The 18,711-nt window shown below is 37.5% G+C and overlaps 1 protein-coding gene across 12 annotated transcripts in view; it reads left to right on the top strand.

Annotated features, from left to right (window-relative positions):
* The window catches only part of IQCE (IQ motif containing E), a 101,881-nt gene that overhangs the window by 9,931 nt on the left and 73,239 nt on the right, over positions 1 to 18,711 (top strand). For 4 of the 12 annotated variants that reach the window (XM_074201135.1, XM_074201133.1, XM_074201136.1 and 1 more), the window contains 2 exons: positions 10,354 to 10,401; positions 11,416 to 11,461. The exons of 1 other annotated variant lie outside the window; for it this stretch is intronic. In XM_074201135.1, the coding sequence (XP_074057236.1) occupies positions 10,399 to 10,401; positions 11,416 to 11,461 (49 nt within the window). In that variant the 5' untranslated portion in view covers positions 10,354 to 10,398. Of the gene's footprint in view, positions 1 to 1,688; positions 1,880 to 10,353; positions 10,402 to 11,415; positions 11,462 to 18,711 lie in introns of those variants that run through there. 7 more of the 12 variants (XM_074201132.1, XM_074201131.1, XM_074201142.1 and 4 more) reach the window with 4 other exon arrangements.

Below are 18,711 nucleotides of genomic sequence, written 5' to 3'. Positions count from 1 at the left end.
CTCTTAACCTATTTTCTACCAATTGCTATCCAGTTTTCTCAGAATTTTTTTGTAAGAGTTCTTTCTCCAGTAGTTTGTGTGGGGTTGTGATTGAACATTGTGCTACTGTTTTTATTTGCTCTTCTACATTAGTTTAGCTAGGCTTCAAATTGTTTTGCTATTATTTTGCAGTATAATTCATTTTAGCATTTTTGTTCTTTCGTTCTTTCTATTATAGTTACTTTTTTCAATGTCAACATTATTTTGTCCAGGCCCATAAAGTAGTCCTTCAGTAATAAGATTAAATCTGTAAATTAATTTAGAAATTCATATGCATTTTTATTATTTTTAGCTCAGCCTAGCCATGAACAATGAATATCTCTTCATTTATTTGTCTTCCTTTACTTCTATAAAGTGTGCTTTATAGTTGCATTTCTATCAAACTTGTGTGTATATTGTTTTACTCTTAGGTATTTGTGCATATTAATTATTTAATATAGATTTTAAAAAATATTCCTCCTGACTTTGACCACTGATATATATTGATATACAGAAAGGGCTGTGGTTTTCTTGATTTTTTTTTATTCTGCTTCTTTACTGAAGTTGTTTTGATCTTCTTGTTGAACCTCTTGAACTGTTTTAAAGTAAATGAAGGAACTGCTAAACAATGATTAAATGCCTACTAGGTGTTAGAGATATGCTAAGAAAGCCACCAAATTGTCAACAAAGATATTACTTCTTCTGTTTTACTATATAGTAATATATTTCTCTTAATATATAATAACTCTTCAAGTGTTAAAATGCATACAAATGTTACACTGAATGTATCTAAAATGTTTTACACATAAATGCGTCCATGTTATTTATACGTTCCCTATTATACAGGTTATTTTTGCTATTTCTCAATCATTTTTTTGATTCTCTATGACCCCATTTGGAGTTTTCTTGGCAAAGAAACTGGAGTGATTTGCCATTTCCTTTTCCAGTTCATTTTACAGAAGAGGAAACTGAGGCAGACAAGGTTTAAGTGACTCGCACCGATGGCATCTGGAGTCATATTTAAGCTCAGGTGTTCTGACTAGGGCAGAGCCCAATCACTTGATTCCCTGCCCCTCCTAACGCCTGATACACACATCGTAGGTCGCATACTATGCTGTGGAGCCATAAAAGCTTGGGCAGGCCGCTAGGTGGGCAGGGCCGCCCACTGCATCCAGGGGCATCTCCAGGAATCCCGACTTCGGTCTCGTCCCTGGCTTTCCATGACTCTGGAGGAGAGAAGTGAGGCTTCTTCAAGTCTCACTTAAATCCACTTCAGGCAAAAGTCGAGCCATCACCCTGGGATGTCCCCAGCGCTCCTCCACCACCAATTTATACATACAGATTAGAAAGACGTACACCTTGCGTATGCACATCCACATCCATCCCTCGAAGACGAATACCTAGTATGTTCGTCGAGCTCCAGGGACCGTCTCCTCTCTGTCTCTCAGCCTTCCGTCCTTTCCCCATCCTCCAGGGCCCAAGCCCCGACTTCCTCCCAGGATTGCCTTCCTTTTCCTGTCCACGGCTGTGGGCGGGGCGACGCCAGCCGAAGTCTCCTTCCGGCTCTTTTTTTTTCTTCCCCCCAGGATGCCCTGCGGCTACCTTTCGGAAAGTCGCTTTCCGCTTCCGGAGCGGCGGGAGGTGCTTGCCCTATGCCGTTGCCATGGCGACGGTTCCCCGGAAGTGCTGGGGCCAGCCCCGGAGCGTCCCCCGTGCCCGCGGCTTCCTCGGCGCCCTGCGGCGGCGGCCATGGCGGGCGCCGGGGCCCCCCTGAGCCGGTGACCAGCCCTTCCCGGCTCCCGGAGGCCCTCCGCCGGCCGCCGCGATGCTGCAGGAAAGCAGTGAGCCGGGCTCGGAAGCGGTAAGGGAAGGAGGCGGGCCGCCTCCGCGCCTGGCGGGGCCCCGAGGCACGCGGGGCCTGGGCTCGGGCCCGGTCACGGTCCTGACTTGCCCTCGCCCGGCCTCAGTTTCCCCCGCCGCGCAGTGAAGGAGCGGGGCTACCTTAGCCCGCGAGGGCCCTTTCAGCTCCAGCAGACGGAGCCGGCGGGACCCCCAGCGCCCCCGGGCCGAGAAAGCCTGAGCACGCACCGACTTTTGGGGACGTGTTTTTTTCCTTAACTTCGTGACTATATGCTAGTTATCATTTGTGATTCGTGATTATCTATGTTATTGTTTATTTGTGGTTATTATTAGTTGCTTGTGATTCGTGATTCTCTATTAGTTACTATTATTTGGTCCTGACGAGGGACCCTTGACTGACTTAGAGCCGGAGGAGGCCCCTCCCCTAGTTTTTGTTTTACCGATGAGGAAGGTGGAGTGGGTGGTGCGATCCGATGGCCCCGGGAGCCTGGCAGTCCAGTCCCTGCGCGTTCCACAGAGGGACCGAATGCTAGAACTGGAAGTGACCCGAGCCGTCTCGAGTGACGGGTTCTAGTCCCGGCTCTTCCTTTGGGGAAGGCCACACGGCCGAAAAAAAGCAGCACAGCCTGCAATTTTAGCCAAGGTCTTCAAAGTCCAAGTTCAGTCTTCTTGCTGTACCATACTGCCACCGATTGTTTAGCCTATTTAATACTATATTATATTCTTTTTTTTATAGATTTATTTTGGTTCCCCAATTAAAGCCTATTCTCCTAGAGGGTAGAGATTGTATTTTCGGACTATATTCCTCCTCACTCACTAGGTCCATGAATATGTGGCCATGACATTTAACTCAAATATGCACTAACTGCTTAATAGTTTAGATTTTTTTTTAGGTTTTTGCAAGGCAAATGGGGTTAAGTGGCTTGCCCAAGGCCGCACAACTAGGTAATTATTAAGTGTCTGAGACCGGATTTGAACCCAGGTACTCCTGACTCCAGGGCCAGTGCTTTTATCCACTGCGCCACCTAGCCACCCCTAATAGTTTAGATTTTAAACTTAACAGATGGGAATGATATTTTCAGTTGGGTCCAACTCTTCCCAACCCTATTTTGGTGTTTCATTTGAAAAAAAATTATTTAAGGCAATAAGATTAAGTTATTTACCCAAGATCACACAGCTAGGCAGTTATTAAGTGTCTGAGGTCGCATTTGAACTCGGGTCCTCCTGACTCCAGGGCTGGTGCCCTCCACTGCACCACCTAGCTGCCCTGGTGTTTCCTTGGCAATCATACTGGAATGGTTTGCCTTTTCCTTCTCCAGCTTATTTTACAGATGAGAGAATTGAAGTAAATAGGGTTCCGTGATTTGCCCAGTGTTGTACAGTTACTAAGTGTCACTGGTCATATTTGAACTCAAGAATATGAGTCTTCCTGACTCCAGGCCCTACATTCCAGCCATACTACTACTATAAAGAAATCTAAAAAAAAAAAAAAGGTGTTTCTGAGACCTCATAAGTAAAGGCTTCTTTTGAGTTGACTTTTCAAGCCTCAGTAAGAATTCAGTAGGGGAAAAAAAGCTCAAGAGGACAGCAGAAGGAAGGAAATAGAGAGTTCACATTATCTGAAGTATAGGGTACTTGGAGAGGGACAGGTTAAGGTAAGACTGGAAAAGTAGCTCAAGATTCTGGAGGACTGTGAAGATCTAAAAGTTTGAGCTTTATCAGTATACAATTAGTGAAGATTTTTGACCTGAGTAATGACAAAATCAGATCTTTGCAGGTGAAAGATTAATCTGGTAGTAGATAGAAGGATGGTTTGGAGGAATGAGATTGAAAACTAGCAGTCTATCAGCATGCTTTTATGATTAATCCATGCATATAGTAATAACATTTCTTTTTAGAGTTGATATTGCCAGAATTGAGAGGGTGCTTGTGAGATCTGGAGATAGAAGCAAGGATGGTGAAATCTGCTTTAGTGGATGTGTGAGAGAGAGCAGAGCCAAAGAATAGTACTAAAATTTCAAATACAGAGATCAGTTAAGTGGTGATGCCCTGGAAAGAAAGAAAGAAGAACTACAACAAAAAGAGGTAATAAATTAGACTTTGGACATATCAAATTTGAGGTAGACCATCAAGGTTGAATGTGTCTTTGCAATTTGGAGAGGTCGAAATTATCTGAAGCACGGAAGATGAATTGAGGCTAGAGGGCAGATCAGTTGAGATTCATCTTCATGGAGGATATAGTTGAAATTGTGAGACTACAAGAAAATATCAGGAAGAGAAAAAATGAAGAGTCAAAGATAGAATTTGAGGAAATACCAGCCTTAAGGAATGAGGAAGAAAAGGAGGAAGATATTAAACAAAGATAAAAAGAAATGAGGTAGGAGTAACAGGTAACTGAAATCTAAAAGGAATGGCATAGAAAATCATTGTATCGGGGCAGCTAAGTGGCGCAGTGGATAGAGCACCGGCCCTGGAGTCAGGAGGACCTGAGTTCAAATCTGCCCACAAACACTTAACTAATTACCTAGCTGTGCGGCCTTGGGCAAGCCACTTAACCCCATTGCCTTGCAAAATCCTAAAAAAGAAATAAATAAGTGTGTGTGTGTGTGTGTGTGTGTGTGTGTGTGTGTGTGTATGGAGCTCATTGGTGGCCTTTCAGAGACTTGTTTTGGAGAGTGATGTTTAAATTGCGAGGCTTTAATAAGGCAGTAGATTAGAGATAAACTATTTGCAAAAGTATTAGATGGAGAGAAGAGATGGGGCATTCAGTTTTTAATTCAGATCATATTTACTTGCCATCTGTGTGTAAATTGATTTCTTAAAGTACAAAGACAAAAAAAGTATTGATCCTTGTCCACGGTGAGCTTATATTTTACTAGTGGTATATGAAATTTAAGGGACTTAAGATGTAAACTCTTGGAAGGCTGAAATGGTTTCATTATTGTCCTTGTATCTAGCACTTTAATAAATGCTTACTTCTAGATTGACCATGTACACTGATAAGTAAATACAAAATAACTTGAGAGAGCATTAACTAGGGGAAAAGAAAAGCTTTCTCTAGGCTTATGAACCCTACCATTGAATGACTCCTGAATCCAATCTTGATTGAAGACTAGAGGTTCAGTGCAGCTAGACCCTTACGCCTTTCACCACTAAAGGGAGACCTAACACAACCAATCCATGAGGCTCTATAGAGCCACAGGACCATCCTAAACCCACTCCCATCACCAAGACAGTTGGGACAGAAAAGGTCTTATCTCTTTATGGTTAGCAAATTCTTAGACACACTCTTATTCTTCCAGTCCCAGTAAAAATACTCCCACTCTTTCTAACCCTACTCTTATTTCATCCTGTACCTTAATCCTATTCCTCCTAGGATAAACTTTAGTTCTTCCTACTCTTTCCAGAATATCTCTAGAATTCCTATTCCATAATTAATGAGCTTCCCCTCATTTTGGACCTCTTTTTCTCCTCTTGTCAGAATTCTCAGTGAGTTTGCTTCCCTGAGGAGGATATGGAATCCCTGACCATCCTTTCTATTACTGGTTACACCCTTTCTCATATCTCTGAGCACAATTGATCTTTGAGGAGAAATTGAAATAATATTTGAGCCTCATTGCCATTTCTAGGCTTTTTCTCTGCTTCCATAATTCAGCAGCTTCTATTTGGAAATTCACTCTTTCCAAATTTATTAAATCCAGACCCTAATGCCTTTTTCAATCCAAAATTATTTTTCCTTTTAAGAAATTCAATAACTGGTTCACAGACTTTCTCACTATCTCCTTTTTTACTTGCTCAAGGGGACTTAACTTGTATTCAAACAACTCAACCTCCCAGTTCCTCAATCCCTTCAACAACCTACAACCTACACACAGGGAAGATTGTACCCTTCATCTCACCATCACCAACAAGTATTCCCCTTGAGTGATAAAGAACTTTGAAATTCCTTAATTAACAGTAACTTCCTGTTATTTACTTTGGCTTACCCCTCATAAACCTATTCTTACTTTTAACTGTGAAGATAAGCACTTTACCCCTCAGTCTGCCACCCATGTTCTTGCTTCAGTTTTCTTCTTTCATAATCTTGACCTTTTATTAAAAACTCTACTATTCTCTCCTTCCTAGACCTTTGCTTTCATACCTTATTAACTCACACCCTGTCAAATCCCAACCCTAAATTTGTACCATCTTCTTGCTCAGTGCATCCTGTTGCATAAGTGCTGGGAAACTGATATATGAAGGAGGGGAGTTGTAGGAGCTTCTGTTAGTTGGTGCTAGTCTTTTCAATGAAGTAAGAAGTTATATAATTTGCTAGAAGTATTAAGTATAGGGATATAGAACATAAGATCATAGATTAGAGCTGTTTTTCAAATTACCTTATATCACCTTAAATTTATAGTGGGTAGAATCAACTTAATATAATGATGATGATGAATATGAAAGTCAAGGGAAAAAAAAAAGAAAGTCAAGGGAGAAAGGAATGGATAAGATATGCTGGAATCATAGAATCATAGCTTTAAAACTGAAAGGGGCATTGAAGACCATTATTGAGTTAAACCCCTCCTTCATATTACAGATGATGAAATAGATTGAGGGGTTAAGTGAAAGAGCACATCACCTTAATATAGGTAACATTAAGCCTGGTAGGAGTTGCAGAAATGGGTTGAAATCCTTTAGTAGACATATTTAATTTTCAGTTAATTTTGAATGAATTATTACATCCTTCGACTGACCCCCCCTGCATTCAAATTATGTTCCAGAAGAATTGAGGGATCAGAGTATACATATACTTTTGTATAAGAGCATTTTTGCATGGTCCCATGTCTCATTGTATTTCTAATTAGAGTTATATATTTTATGTCTCTCTTTTCCAATAGTTTGGATCATAAAGCATGGAGTAGAGTAGTTAAAAATCGTGAAGTTATCTCTAGGTTAGACTGTAAAATAATGAAATTTTCATCATAATAATGGGTGTGAGTCATGTAATTTGATTCTCATATAGGAATTATCAACAGTGAAAAGGACCTGCTTTACTGATATCAGATTTCTTACTCATTTTTCCTGAAAAATTGTCGAGAAAAACTTGCAGGAATTGAAGGCAAGCCAGTAGAAAGACGGTAGCAATATGTAGGTGCCCTGATTTTTTTTGTTGTCCTCCTGTGAAGCAACCTGTTTAGGTATTGTGCACAGTGTTATCACAGCAGGGAGCAGAGTGATTAACTGAAGAGGTATGATATTATCTTCATAAAGGAGATGAGTATAACATGACAGACATGCTACAAGGAATTCTTCCTTTGAGAAATTAAACCCTGGATGTAGTGCTTGTCCCTTCTCTAGCTGAAACTGTCAGTCAATGATGGTTTTCATTCTCCTCTTTTATTCCTGCCCAGTAACATTTCCTTGCTTCACCAGACCCTCATTTTCATTCCTTCAAAAAAAAAAAATCTGTTCAAGTAAATTAAAATAGAGATGATGATCAGAAAGGACTATGAAAGAATAAGAAATACCTATGTCTACTGCCCAAGTTATAAGGACAATGTCTTTGATTTAGGGGTGGGAATCAGTCAGCTGTCAGATATTGATTAAATGCCTCCTGTCAGGATCTCTGCTAGGGGGCTAGATTTTATGAAAGAGATTAAACAATCTCTGCTCTCTAGGAACTTAAATTCTACAGGAAGAATTTCAATATGGGATTGAAGAGTCCTTCCAACCCATTGCAGTTGCTTATAAAAGAATAATTTGCAGTGGAGTTAGTGTATCTGGAGGTAGAAGACCTAGGTTCACATCCAATGTTTACTATTCCCATTTCTGGGCCTTGGTTTCTTCAGTTGTAAAATGAAGGAGTTGAACTACAGAATAGCAGAGGTTCTTTTTAGCCCTAAATCTTATGATTTGAAATCATAAAGGAAGAGAATGAAACTATAACACTCTTCTAGTACTGTGGAACATATCATAGTGCCAACCCACATACTTGATATTTGGTAACTATTCAATGAATATCGAATAGGAACTTTCTTTTAGAAATTATTGGGTATGGGGTGGCTAGATGGCACAGTGGATAAAGCACAGGCCCTGGAGTCAGGAGTACCTGGGTTCAAATTCGGTCTCAGACACTTAATAATTACCTAGCTGTGTGGCCTTGGGCAAGCTACTTAACTCCATTTGCCTTGCAACAACCTACAAAAAAAAAAAAACAACAAAGAAATTATTGGGCAGATTGAAAGGAGAGAACCTAAGACTTATTATAATGTACTTTACCCCAGAATAGCCCATATCCTCATCTTACATGAATACTTGAATTAATAACAATTAAAATAACTAAATGACTATCATTTGTTCCCTCTTTGGCATGAATGGCCACTGTGTATCCTTTCTTATTAGAATTCATTAACTAGATTGTGGAATTTTTAGGAAACTAAACAAAGGTTGGGAGCAGATGGATACTCCTGGTGGATACTTAATTACTTTACATTTCTTTCCTTTGTTGAAATGTTTATGTATAATCTTGTAATCAAACATTGCCTTGTTATGAATTGAACATTCTGACCTTGTTTTAATACCTAGTGCTAAAGATCAAATTTTACAGTATTTCTAAAGATTATCCAAATCCAGATAACAGTTGCCATTTACAATATCTGAGCAAATTTTGTAGGAACAACAAAATTATTGTACTGTGTATAAAGCACAGTACCTAACCTAGGAAATTACTTTTTGAACAGTCCTTTTGCATTTGAAATACTCTTAACAGCATGTTATAACCTAAATTTGAATAGTATATACATAAAACAAATCATGTTTCTCAAAATACTCATACTTACTGGAAAATCTGAATGTAATATTATTACTTATAAATATAGATGTTAATCCTAACCATCAACACTTGGTGATCAAGGTTTCCATTATATTCAAAAGAGATTGAAAATTTCCACTTTTTTTGTTTCCTGAAAAACTGAATCCAGGCTTCAGGGCTTATACTTGTAAAGAGAGGGACTTGAAAATCACTAGTCAGAAGTCATTTCTCTATTATATCATTTGGGTTTAGTAGGTGCTTAATGATCAATGATTCTTAAAAGAGACCATTCTTTGCCTCATTTCTTACCTAGCCTTAATCACTGAATGGGTGTTGCCTCAATAAACTGAGACCTAGAAAGACCTTAACTTAAAAAGACCAAGGTCTCTGGTCCTCTTTGAGAAAAAGAAAAACAACCACATTAGCTGTAGGTAAATTAGCATAGTGTTCCTTATGAGAAAATGTTTTTTTCTACTTGACAACACAGTCTTGACAGCATATTCAGATAGCTGATAACATAATCTCTAAAGATTGGGAGTGAGAGAGGAGGACCTTCCTAAATAGAAGCCTCTTGCTTACAAATGTCATTGGTTTTTTAAGACAGAGCTTTTGACAGGCATTTAACAGAAGAGGTTCATCTGTGGCCTTCTTCATCACCAAGTGCATTGATTGAAGTTGAAAATAAGAGCAACTCTTCTATAAAACAAATCATTTTTTATTTAGAAATATTTTAAAATCAGAACCTCAAAGACATAATTTCTATAGAAAGCAATTAGTTTGTTTTATTGTCAATGAATCACCAGGCTGTTTTCTTTCTACCTATACTATCTAACAAGATGAAATAAACTAGCAACTCTTAATTCTGTAAACTTTTCTTCACTTTGGATCAGAGTCAGTGTGAGATAGTAGAAAAAGAGTCAGCTTCAGAATTAGGAAGACCTGAGTTCAGACCTCTCTCACACACACACACACACACACACACACACACACTCACATATACACAAACATATATACACACACACATATATGTGTGTGTGTGTGTGTGTATATATATATATATATATTGAATGAATGAGAAAGCATTTAGGTTTTTTGTGGAGGATATTTAGTCATTCTCTCAAGAAACTGATTTTTCTGTTGTTGTTCACTTCTCTTTCAGTCCTATCCGACTCTTTGTGACCCTACTTGAGGTTTTCTTGACAAAGAGATTAGAGTGGTTTTCCACTTCCTCCTTCAGCTCATTTTACAGATTTTACAGAAACTGAGGCAGTTTAAGAGACTTGCCCAGGGTCACTCTGCTAGTAAATGTCTGAGGCTTGATTTGAACTTAGAAAGATGAGTTTTCCTGACTTCAGACCCAGCACTCTTCCAGCTGTGCCACCTAGTTGCCCAGTTTGTATTCTAATAGCAATTGGAGTGGTAACAAGAAAAGGGAGTTTTGGCCTTCAGAGACAGAGACAAGTGAGTGTTGTTTCATTTCCATATCATTTCCAGGAGCAATGATAGTACTGATTTTTTTTTAAATTGTTCCCAGAGCAATATGTAGAAAGGGCAAGGGGAGCAGACTACCAGTTCAAAGGAGGGCAGATATCCAGATGCCTAGTGTGGAAAGCTCCATGGGATATGAAGCATGACTTGGGGCTGGCTAGATTTAAAATGATGGTGTATACATCTCTTTTTTCTAGGGAGATGACAGTCTATCTGCAATTACCTACGAATCAGACTTAGAGATGGTAAGTGTACACTTTCCAATCAGCTGTATACTTCAGTACCCTGGCAAATCTCTTGCAAACATCCTAGGCAGTACTTTGGTCCCATTTTTTTTAAGTTCTGAAATTTAAAATATTACTTAGGGTTTGAAAAAATTCAGGTTTGAGAAGCTCAAAAATAGTAATTTTCGCAAATTGAATGGCTACAATTGTCAGCATTTCATCTATTAGGATGAAAAACCATTCAGTGGCAGAGTTCAAATAAATGATAGAAAAGTACATCCAAATTCTTCCCAAGAAAGGCTCTTGTAATTCTCAGTATGTCTTAATGTCTAAAGATGTAAAGTGGGCCATTCTTTTAACTTGAAAACAATTTTTCAGAGAGAATACTTTTTTTTTTGCATTGGTTGCCTCTTTATTAACAGGGCTTAGTGGTGGTAGCTTCCTATATCAAGAGCAATAGGAGAAGCTACCAATTATAAAGCTTTAGTTATTGTGGACAAAGAGTTGTGAGTTGTTGAGAGGTGGTTTAATCTGGTTTAATTCTTTTTAAGTTGTCATACTTTCTACATTGCCTTTGTATTATTATATATGTGTCTTTGAATCCCCATGTAGTCTTAGATTTAGGCCAGATTGCTAAATCTGATCTCATTTTGATGGATCATTTTGTTATAAGCCTTTTTCTTCGCTCAGTCTTCTCCTTTAGTTCAGATAAGTTAATTGCTCATATTTTTGCTATGAGACCCCCCCCTCTTACATATTACTACAAATTATTCTAACTCTCTCACAGTCATATGTTAAGTATTTCAGCAGTGGTACTGTTTTTTTGCTTTGTTTTATTTTGCAAGGCAATAAGGGTTAATGGCTTGCCCAGGGTCACACAGCTAGGAAGTGTCAAGTGTCTGAGGCAAATTTGAACTCAAGTCCTCCTGACTAAAGGGCCAGTGCTCTATTCACTGTGTCATCTGGCTGCCTGTGGTACTGTTTTTATAACAGAAAAACACAACATATTTTTACATCATTTCTTCTGCCTTTCAGAAATCAAAAAAGAAAACTTTTCACAAATATCCACCAAGATCACCAAGTAAGTATGATGCAATTCTTTTCCTCTGATCCTATATGTATAGAGACACACATAACATGTTTTACATTGGAAGTGTTATATGTTTGTTTTTCTTCAGGCACTAGTGATCTATAATTTCTTTCTACAGATGGGTGAGGTTAGCTCAGTTTGCTAGCTTATGGTTTTCGTGGACTTCAGATTAGGACTTAGAATTTTAATGAACTGTATTATTTTAGAATGGAAGCAGTGATAGAAGTCTAGTCCAACTTCTCTGGAATTTCATCTGGTTTCCTTAGCAGCTGCTATCATATAATTCATGTCCTCATCACTCCTATCCTAAAAGACTTGCCTTCAAGTTGTTCTCTCCCCTTACTCTCCTTGTCTTTCAATCAGTCCTTCCCATATCTTTCACAAAGGTCTTATTTCCTAAAGTGGTGAGTTGGTCATATTACTCCCTTTCAGAAACTTCAATGGGGTACCTCTTGCCTCTAGGATAAAACAGAAACTCCAGCCTGGGTCTGTCTCCAGCCATCTTTTCAAATTCCTTTCTCACCTGATATCTACTTTATTTGTGTTAGTTTTCTGAGAGAGAAATGTTTTTTAAATACTGTTTCTGTGAGTCATCCATCTCAGTAAATGTTGTCACTGACTGCCTATTGATTGGGGGGGGTAGTACTTAAGTATAGGAGGCTGTGATCACAGAACTTGTAGAAGTAGTGGGTATCCAGGATCTAAATTATGAATGTGATTGCAATTTGGGGAAGTAACCAGAAGGCGTGCTGCACATTCTTGACTTATTTATGTCCATGTTGTCTGCTCCTACAGAATGGCAATTCCTTGAGAGCAGGGACTATTTTGATTTTTCTTTGTATGTGCAGATCCTCCTGGGACAATGTCAAAGCAATTCACCATTTGTTGACTAGTTGAGCCTATCTAACTTTAGGTTGTCTTCAGGTGATCTTTTACTCACATCTGAACCTTGCTCGACCCTTTTTTATAATATTTGCCAGGGATTGTGCTTTGCTGGCATAACTTCTTAGAATCACTGAATCATAGTGAGACATGATATGAGATTTCAGAGTAGAATTTCCTATCATTGACATTTAAAAAACCAAAAATATTGCTATCGTAACTTTTCTTGATATTTTAATATTTTATTATTTCCTCCAATTACATATAAAAGTAATTTTAACATTCATTTTTTTAAAATTTTGTGCTCCAAATTATTTCCCTCCCTTCCCCAAGAAGACAAGCAGTTAGACAAAGGACATACATGTGCAGTCATGCAAAGCATTATCATCATTTTAGTCATGTTGTGAAAGAAAATACAGACCAAACAAAGCAAATGAGAAAATTTTTTTGTTTTAAAAAGTATACTTCATTATGCATTCAGACTCCATCAGTTCTTTGTCTGAGGTGAATAGCATTTTCATCATAAGTCCTTTGAAATTGACTTTATATTGCTGAGAATAGTTGTCACAGTTGATCTACAGTGTTCTAATTCTGCTCACTTCAATGTTACGTTATTAGTTCACATTAAGTCTTTCCAGGTTTTTCATGAATACATCCTGCTCATCATTTTTTATAGCACGATAGCATTCCATTACAATTATATACCACAGCTTGTTCAAACATTACCCATTTGATGGGCATCCCCTCCATTTCTAATTCTTTGCTCTCACAAGAGCAGCCACAAATATTTCTGTACATATATGTCTATTTCCTTTTTTGTGTTTTATCTGATTGGGATACAGATCTAGTAGTGGCATTGTTCTATCAAAGGGTAAGCATATAGCTCTTTGGATATAGTTCCAAATTATTCTCCCGAAGGGTTGTTTCAGTTCAAAACTCCACTAACAGTGCATTAGGCTCTCAGTTTTCCCACATCCCTTCCAACATTTGTTGTTTTCCTTTCCTGATATATCAGCCAATCTGATAGGTGTGGGAGCCCCCTTTGAGTTGTTCTAATTTGCATTTTTTCATTTAGTAGTGATTTAGAGCATTTTTTCTTCAGATAGCTTTGGTTACTTTTTCCAAAAACCACTTATTCGTATCCTTTGACCATTTATCAATTGAGAAAAGACTTGTTTTCTTATAAATTTGATTCAGTTCTCTACATATTTGAGAAATGAGGCCTTTATCAGGGAAACTATGTAAATTTTTTTAGTTATAATTACCAACTGTATATTTCCCTTTACTTTTCCCTCAGATTGTCCTACTCTCTCTCTCTCCTTTCACCCTGTCTATCCTTACAGTGTTTACTTTTTGACTATCACCTCTCCAAATCCACCCTCCCCTTCTCTTATCCCTTTCTTTTCTTTCAACTTTCAACTCACCCTTCTTCTCCTTCACTGTAAAAATTCTTTTTGTGCCTCCTTATGTGAGATAATTTATCCAATTCTGTCTTCCCCTTCTTACCCATACATTCCTCTTTCTCACCCCTTAATTTTATTTTTTTAGATATTATGCCTTCATATCAACTCATACCCATGTTCTTTGTCTATGTATATTCCTTACAACTTCCATAATAATGATAAAGTTCTTTTTAAAAAAATTTTATTGGGAGCGTCTTGGTGGCACAGTAGATAGAGCATGGGCCCCTTGAGTCAGGAGTATCTGAATTCAAATCGGCCTCAGACAATTACCTAGCTGTGTAGCCTTATTGCCTTGTAAAAAAAAAAAACAACCTAAAAAAATTATTTAAAGCAATGGGGTTAAGTGACTTTCCCAAGGTCACACAGCTAAGTAATTATTAAGTGTCTGAGGTTGGATTTTAACTCAGATCCTCCTGACTCCAGGGCTGGTGCTCTATCCACTGCACCACCTAGCTGCCCCTTGATAAAATTCTTACAAGTGTCATCGTCCCATATAGGAATGTAGTTTAATCCCTTATGATTTCTCTTTTCCTTTTTTTCCTATTTATGCTTTTCTTTTCAGCTCTGGTCTTTTCATCAGGAATACTTGAAAGTCCTCTAATTTCATTTAAAAAAAACATTTCCCCCCAAAGGATTATACACAATTTGGCTAGTTAGGTGATTCTTTATTGTAATTCTTTTTTTTTTTTTTTTTAGGTTTTTTTGGCAAGGCAAATGGGGTTAAGTAGTTTGCCCAAGGCCACACAGCTAGGTAATTATTAAGTGTCTGAGACCGGATTTGAACCCAGGTACTCCTGACTCCAAGGCCGGTGCTCTATCCACTACACCACCTAGCCGCCCCTTTATTGTAATTCTTATTAAAAAAAACCATTTTTCCCCCCTGAAGGATTATACACAATTTGACTAGGTAGGTGATTATTGATTGTAATTCTTGTTCCTTTGCCTTCTGGAATATCAGTCCAAGCCCTATGATCTTTGAATGTAGAAGATACTAAAAGCTTGGATTATCCTGACTGCTACTCCCCAGTATTTGTATGTTTTAGTTCTTTTAACATTTTCTCTTTGACCTGTGAGCTCTGGAATTTGGCTATAATATTCCTGAGTTTTCATTTTTGGAATCTCAGGAGATGATTGGTAGATTCTTTCCATTTCTGCTTTAATTCTGTTATTATTATATATGTCATACATTGATTATATATAATATATAAATATATTATAGATGATCTTTTAGAATACCAGGACAATTTTCTTTGATAAGTTTTTTTTTGTTTGGTGAGACAGAGTTAAATGACTTGCCCAGGGTCTCACAGCCAGTAAGTTATCAAGTATATGAGACTGATTTGAATTCAAGTCCTCCTGACTCCAGGACTGGTGCTTTATCTTTTGATATTTTGCTGCCCCTCTGATAATTTCTTGAAAAGATAAGGTTTAGGCTTTTTTTTAAAATCATGACTTCAATATAGTCCAACAATTCTTAAATTATCTTTCCTAGAACATTGTACACAATAACAGCGACATTGTAGGATGATTAACTATGATAAGATTTAGCTCTTCTCAACAATACAAAGATCTAAGACAATTTCAGATATTCATGATGGAAAATGCTATCCACATTAAGAGAAAGAACTATGGAGTCTAAGTGCAGATTGAAACATACTATTTTCACATTTGGGGTTTTTTTTTCCTCATGTTTTTTCCCTTTTATTCTGTTTCTTCTTTCACAACATGACTAATATGGGGATATGTTTAACAGGATTGCACATATATGTTTGCCATATTGGGGTAAAGGAGTAGATGGGAGAAAAATTGGAATTCAAAATCTTATAAAAAAAATGAATGTTGAGGGGCGGCTAGGTGGCGGAGTGGATAGAGCACCGGCCTTGGAGTCAGGAGTACCTGGGTTCAAATCCGATCTCAGATACTTAATAATTACCTAGCTGTGTGGCCTTGGGCAAGCCACTTAACCCCATTGCCTTGAAAAATCTAAAAAAAAAAAGGTTGAAAACTATCTTTGCCTTTAATTAGAAAAAATAAAATGCTGTTTTAAAATAAAATATAATCTTTAATGGATATAATTTCCATGTCATTTGTTTTTCTCAATGAGATAGTTTACTTTTTTTCTCAGTCTTTAGATTATATTTTACTGTTTCTTGATGTTTCATGGGATCATTAGCTTCTACTTACCCAATTCTAATTTTTAAGAAATTATTTTCTTCATTGTACTTCCTTTTCTATTTAGTCAATTCTTTTGTTTAAGGCATTCTTTTCAGTAGATTTTTGTATATCGTTTTCTTATTTGTCTAAGTCTGCTTTTTAAGTAATTCTCTTAAGTAGGGTTTTTGTGCTTCTTTTAGCATTTTACCTTTTTTAAGGTGTTATTTTCTTCATTTTTTTGTGCCTCTTTTTTAAAGCTAGACTGTTGACTCTTCTTTCATGATTTTCTTGCATTGATTTTTAAAATTCTTTTTTGATTTCTTCCAGAAAGTCTTTTTGGGTCTAAGACTAATTCACATTTTTCTTTGAGGGAAGTGGGGTGGGGCTAGAGCATTGAATATAGCAGTTTTGACATTTTCATCTTCTGAGTTGGTGTTTTGATCTTCCCTATCACTGTAGTAACTTTCTATGATTAGGTTATTTCTATGATCAGGTAATTCCTAAGAAATTTATCATTATTAGGGAAGTTGGAAAGAATATATATAGACATTATACATGGTTATAAGTTACATATGAAGGCATAATATCTAAAACAATAAAATTAAGGGTTGAGAAAGAGAAACGCACTATTTTGACTTTTAACTCTATGATAAAAGTTAGCCTCTTCTCCCAGAATGGAAAGGACATTATCCCCAAGCTTCAGGGTTTTTGTGCAAGTGTTTTCAGAGGTAGTTCTGGGTGTGTGGGGGGTGGGGTGTATGTTTTAAAATTTTTCCAAGATGGTATGATTCAAGGAGAGATGTGTTTACTACTCTTCTGGTCTATGAACCACCACAAATATTTTTTTCTGCCCTGGAACTGGGACCAGGGTCCCCCATCTCCTGCAACTGCAAGCTCTGGTGTATTACTGCAACCTTTGCCTTGGGACTTCAACCTTGGACTGAGACCCAGAACTACATATCGATAATGCAACAGAGTCCTTCACTCAGTGCCAGCAAAAGGACCTCTGTGATCTCTTTCTGACCAGTTGTCTGACCCCTTGATCATCTTTGAGTTAAGAGCTTCTCAAGCTGCTACTTATTCAGTGGCTCCCAAGACCTACTGTTGGCTTGCAGAGGTGAAGCCTACTGCTGATTCACAAGGTGTTGTCTGTGTTGGACTGCACTCTACTCTCTCCCCAGTCTAACAGATCTTTCCTGTCAACCTTCTAAGTCATCATGGGCCGGAAAATTGTTTCACCCTGTCCTTTTCTGCCACTCTGGAATTAGTTTTGAGGCATTATTTTAAAGTCCTAATGAACAAACTGAAGGATGTGAAAAGAATAGTTTGCTCAAAATTTGACTCTCTTGAACCTTTCTCTCTTCCCATTCGTTCTCTAATCTCACTGACCTGGCCTTACTCTCTCCTATGTGTCACATTTTCCCTTTCTGTGTGACTTTTTTCCCTCTTTTTTTTTATAACTCTTTTCAAGTAATATTCCTCATTTTCCATTTTATTATTTTCTTTTTAAAATTTCTGCTAGTAATTGTTCAAAATATGGAATAGAAGTATACTTTTAAGTATTGTTCTAGCTATTTAAGTTTTATTTTCCATGTTCCCAATTTAAGAATCAGGTATATCTCTCAGATTAAACAATTTTTTTCTAAACATTAAAGTATTGACTATTTGTAAGGCATTGTGCCAAGGCACTGGGAACGCAAAGACAAAATAAAATAGTGTCAAGGAGATTTCACTCTATTTGGGGGAAGGGGGAGAGATAAAATGTGCAAAAAAAATAAGTAAAATTTAAGAATTAAGAACTAGTATTAACCTCTTAGTAACTGGATGGTAAATAAGGGTGACTTATGGGGAAAATCTACCCTGCATCTTGAAAGAAGACAATGAACTAATCAGTATTGCTACTCATTAGTAATCAAGTTTAGTGGGAGCATATAGTTTATAAAGAGTGGTATTAAATGGGGCTAGAAAGGTAGGTGGAAGCCCAATAGTAGAGGATCCTAAATACCAGGCATCTATATTTTGCCCTATGCCTCAGTTTCTTTTGTCTATCGGGGGAGTTGGCTTAAATGACCTTTAAAATTCCAAATTTGTGACCTGTGTGTGATTCTAACTTGTTACTTTTACTTCAGTCTCCAGCTGTCACCATTTTGATGTTTCATCAATATTATAATCATCTCTAAGTTTCCTATTTTTGTTGAAGTGAAGGTACCATAATTCTCATAATCTCACAAAATCTTATAGTAATCCTTTAATGTTACTTCTCTTGGTACCCTTATATCAAATAAGTTGCCAAAGTCGTGAACTTTGTTTCACATTTGGGCTTCCTTTCCATTTTTACTTCCATCATCTTAATTAAGACCCTTTTTTACCTCTTACCTACACTTCAGTAGTAGCCTCCTAACTAACTTTTCTGCCTACCTCTAGTCTCATTCCTACAAGTGCCTGAATACTCTTCCTGGTGTACAGTTTTGATTCTGTCACTTTTCTCTCACTTTAAAATATTGAATAGTGGTTTTTCACTATCAAATGAATAAAATGCAAATTTTCAGCGATCTTCTCCAATTTGGGTCTAGACTACTTTCTATCTACATTTCACAGTATTCTACACTTTAGCTAAACTGGACAATTTGTACTTCTATAATCTAATTCTACTTATATCTCCTTGTATTTTTTTCCATTTCTGAAGCAGACATTCCTACTCTCAACTCTCTCATACTTTGGAATCTTTCTTTTCCAACTCCC

Source organism: Macrotis lagotis, chromosome X (genome assembly GCF_037893015.1).
Source record: "Macrotis lagotis isolate mMagLag1 chromosome X, bilby.v1.9.chrom.fasta, whole genome shotgun sequence".
Lineage (NCBI taxonomy): Eukaryota > Metazoa > Chordata > Mammalia > Peramelemorphia > Peramelidae > Macrotis > Macrotis lagotis.
Note: the sequence above shows the minus strand (reverse complement) of the source record. Positions and strands in the feature narration are given on the sequence as shown.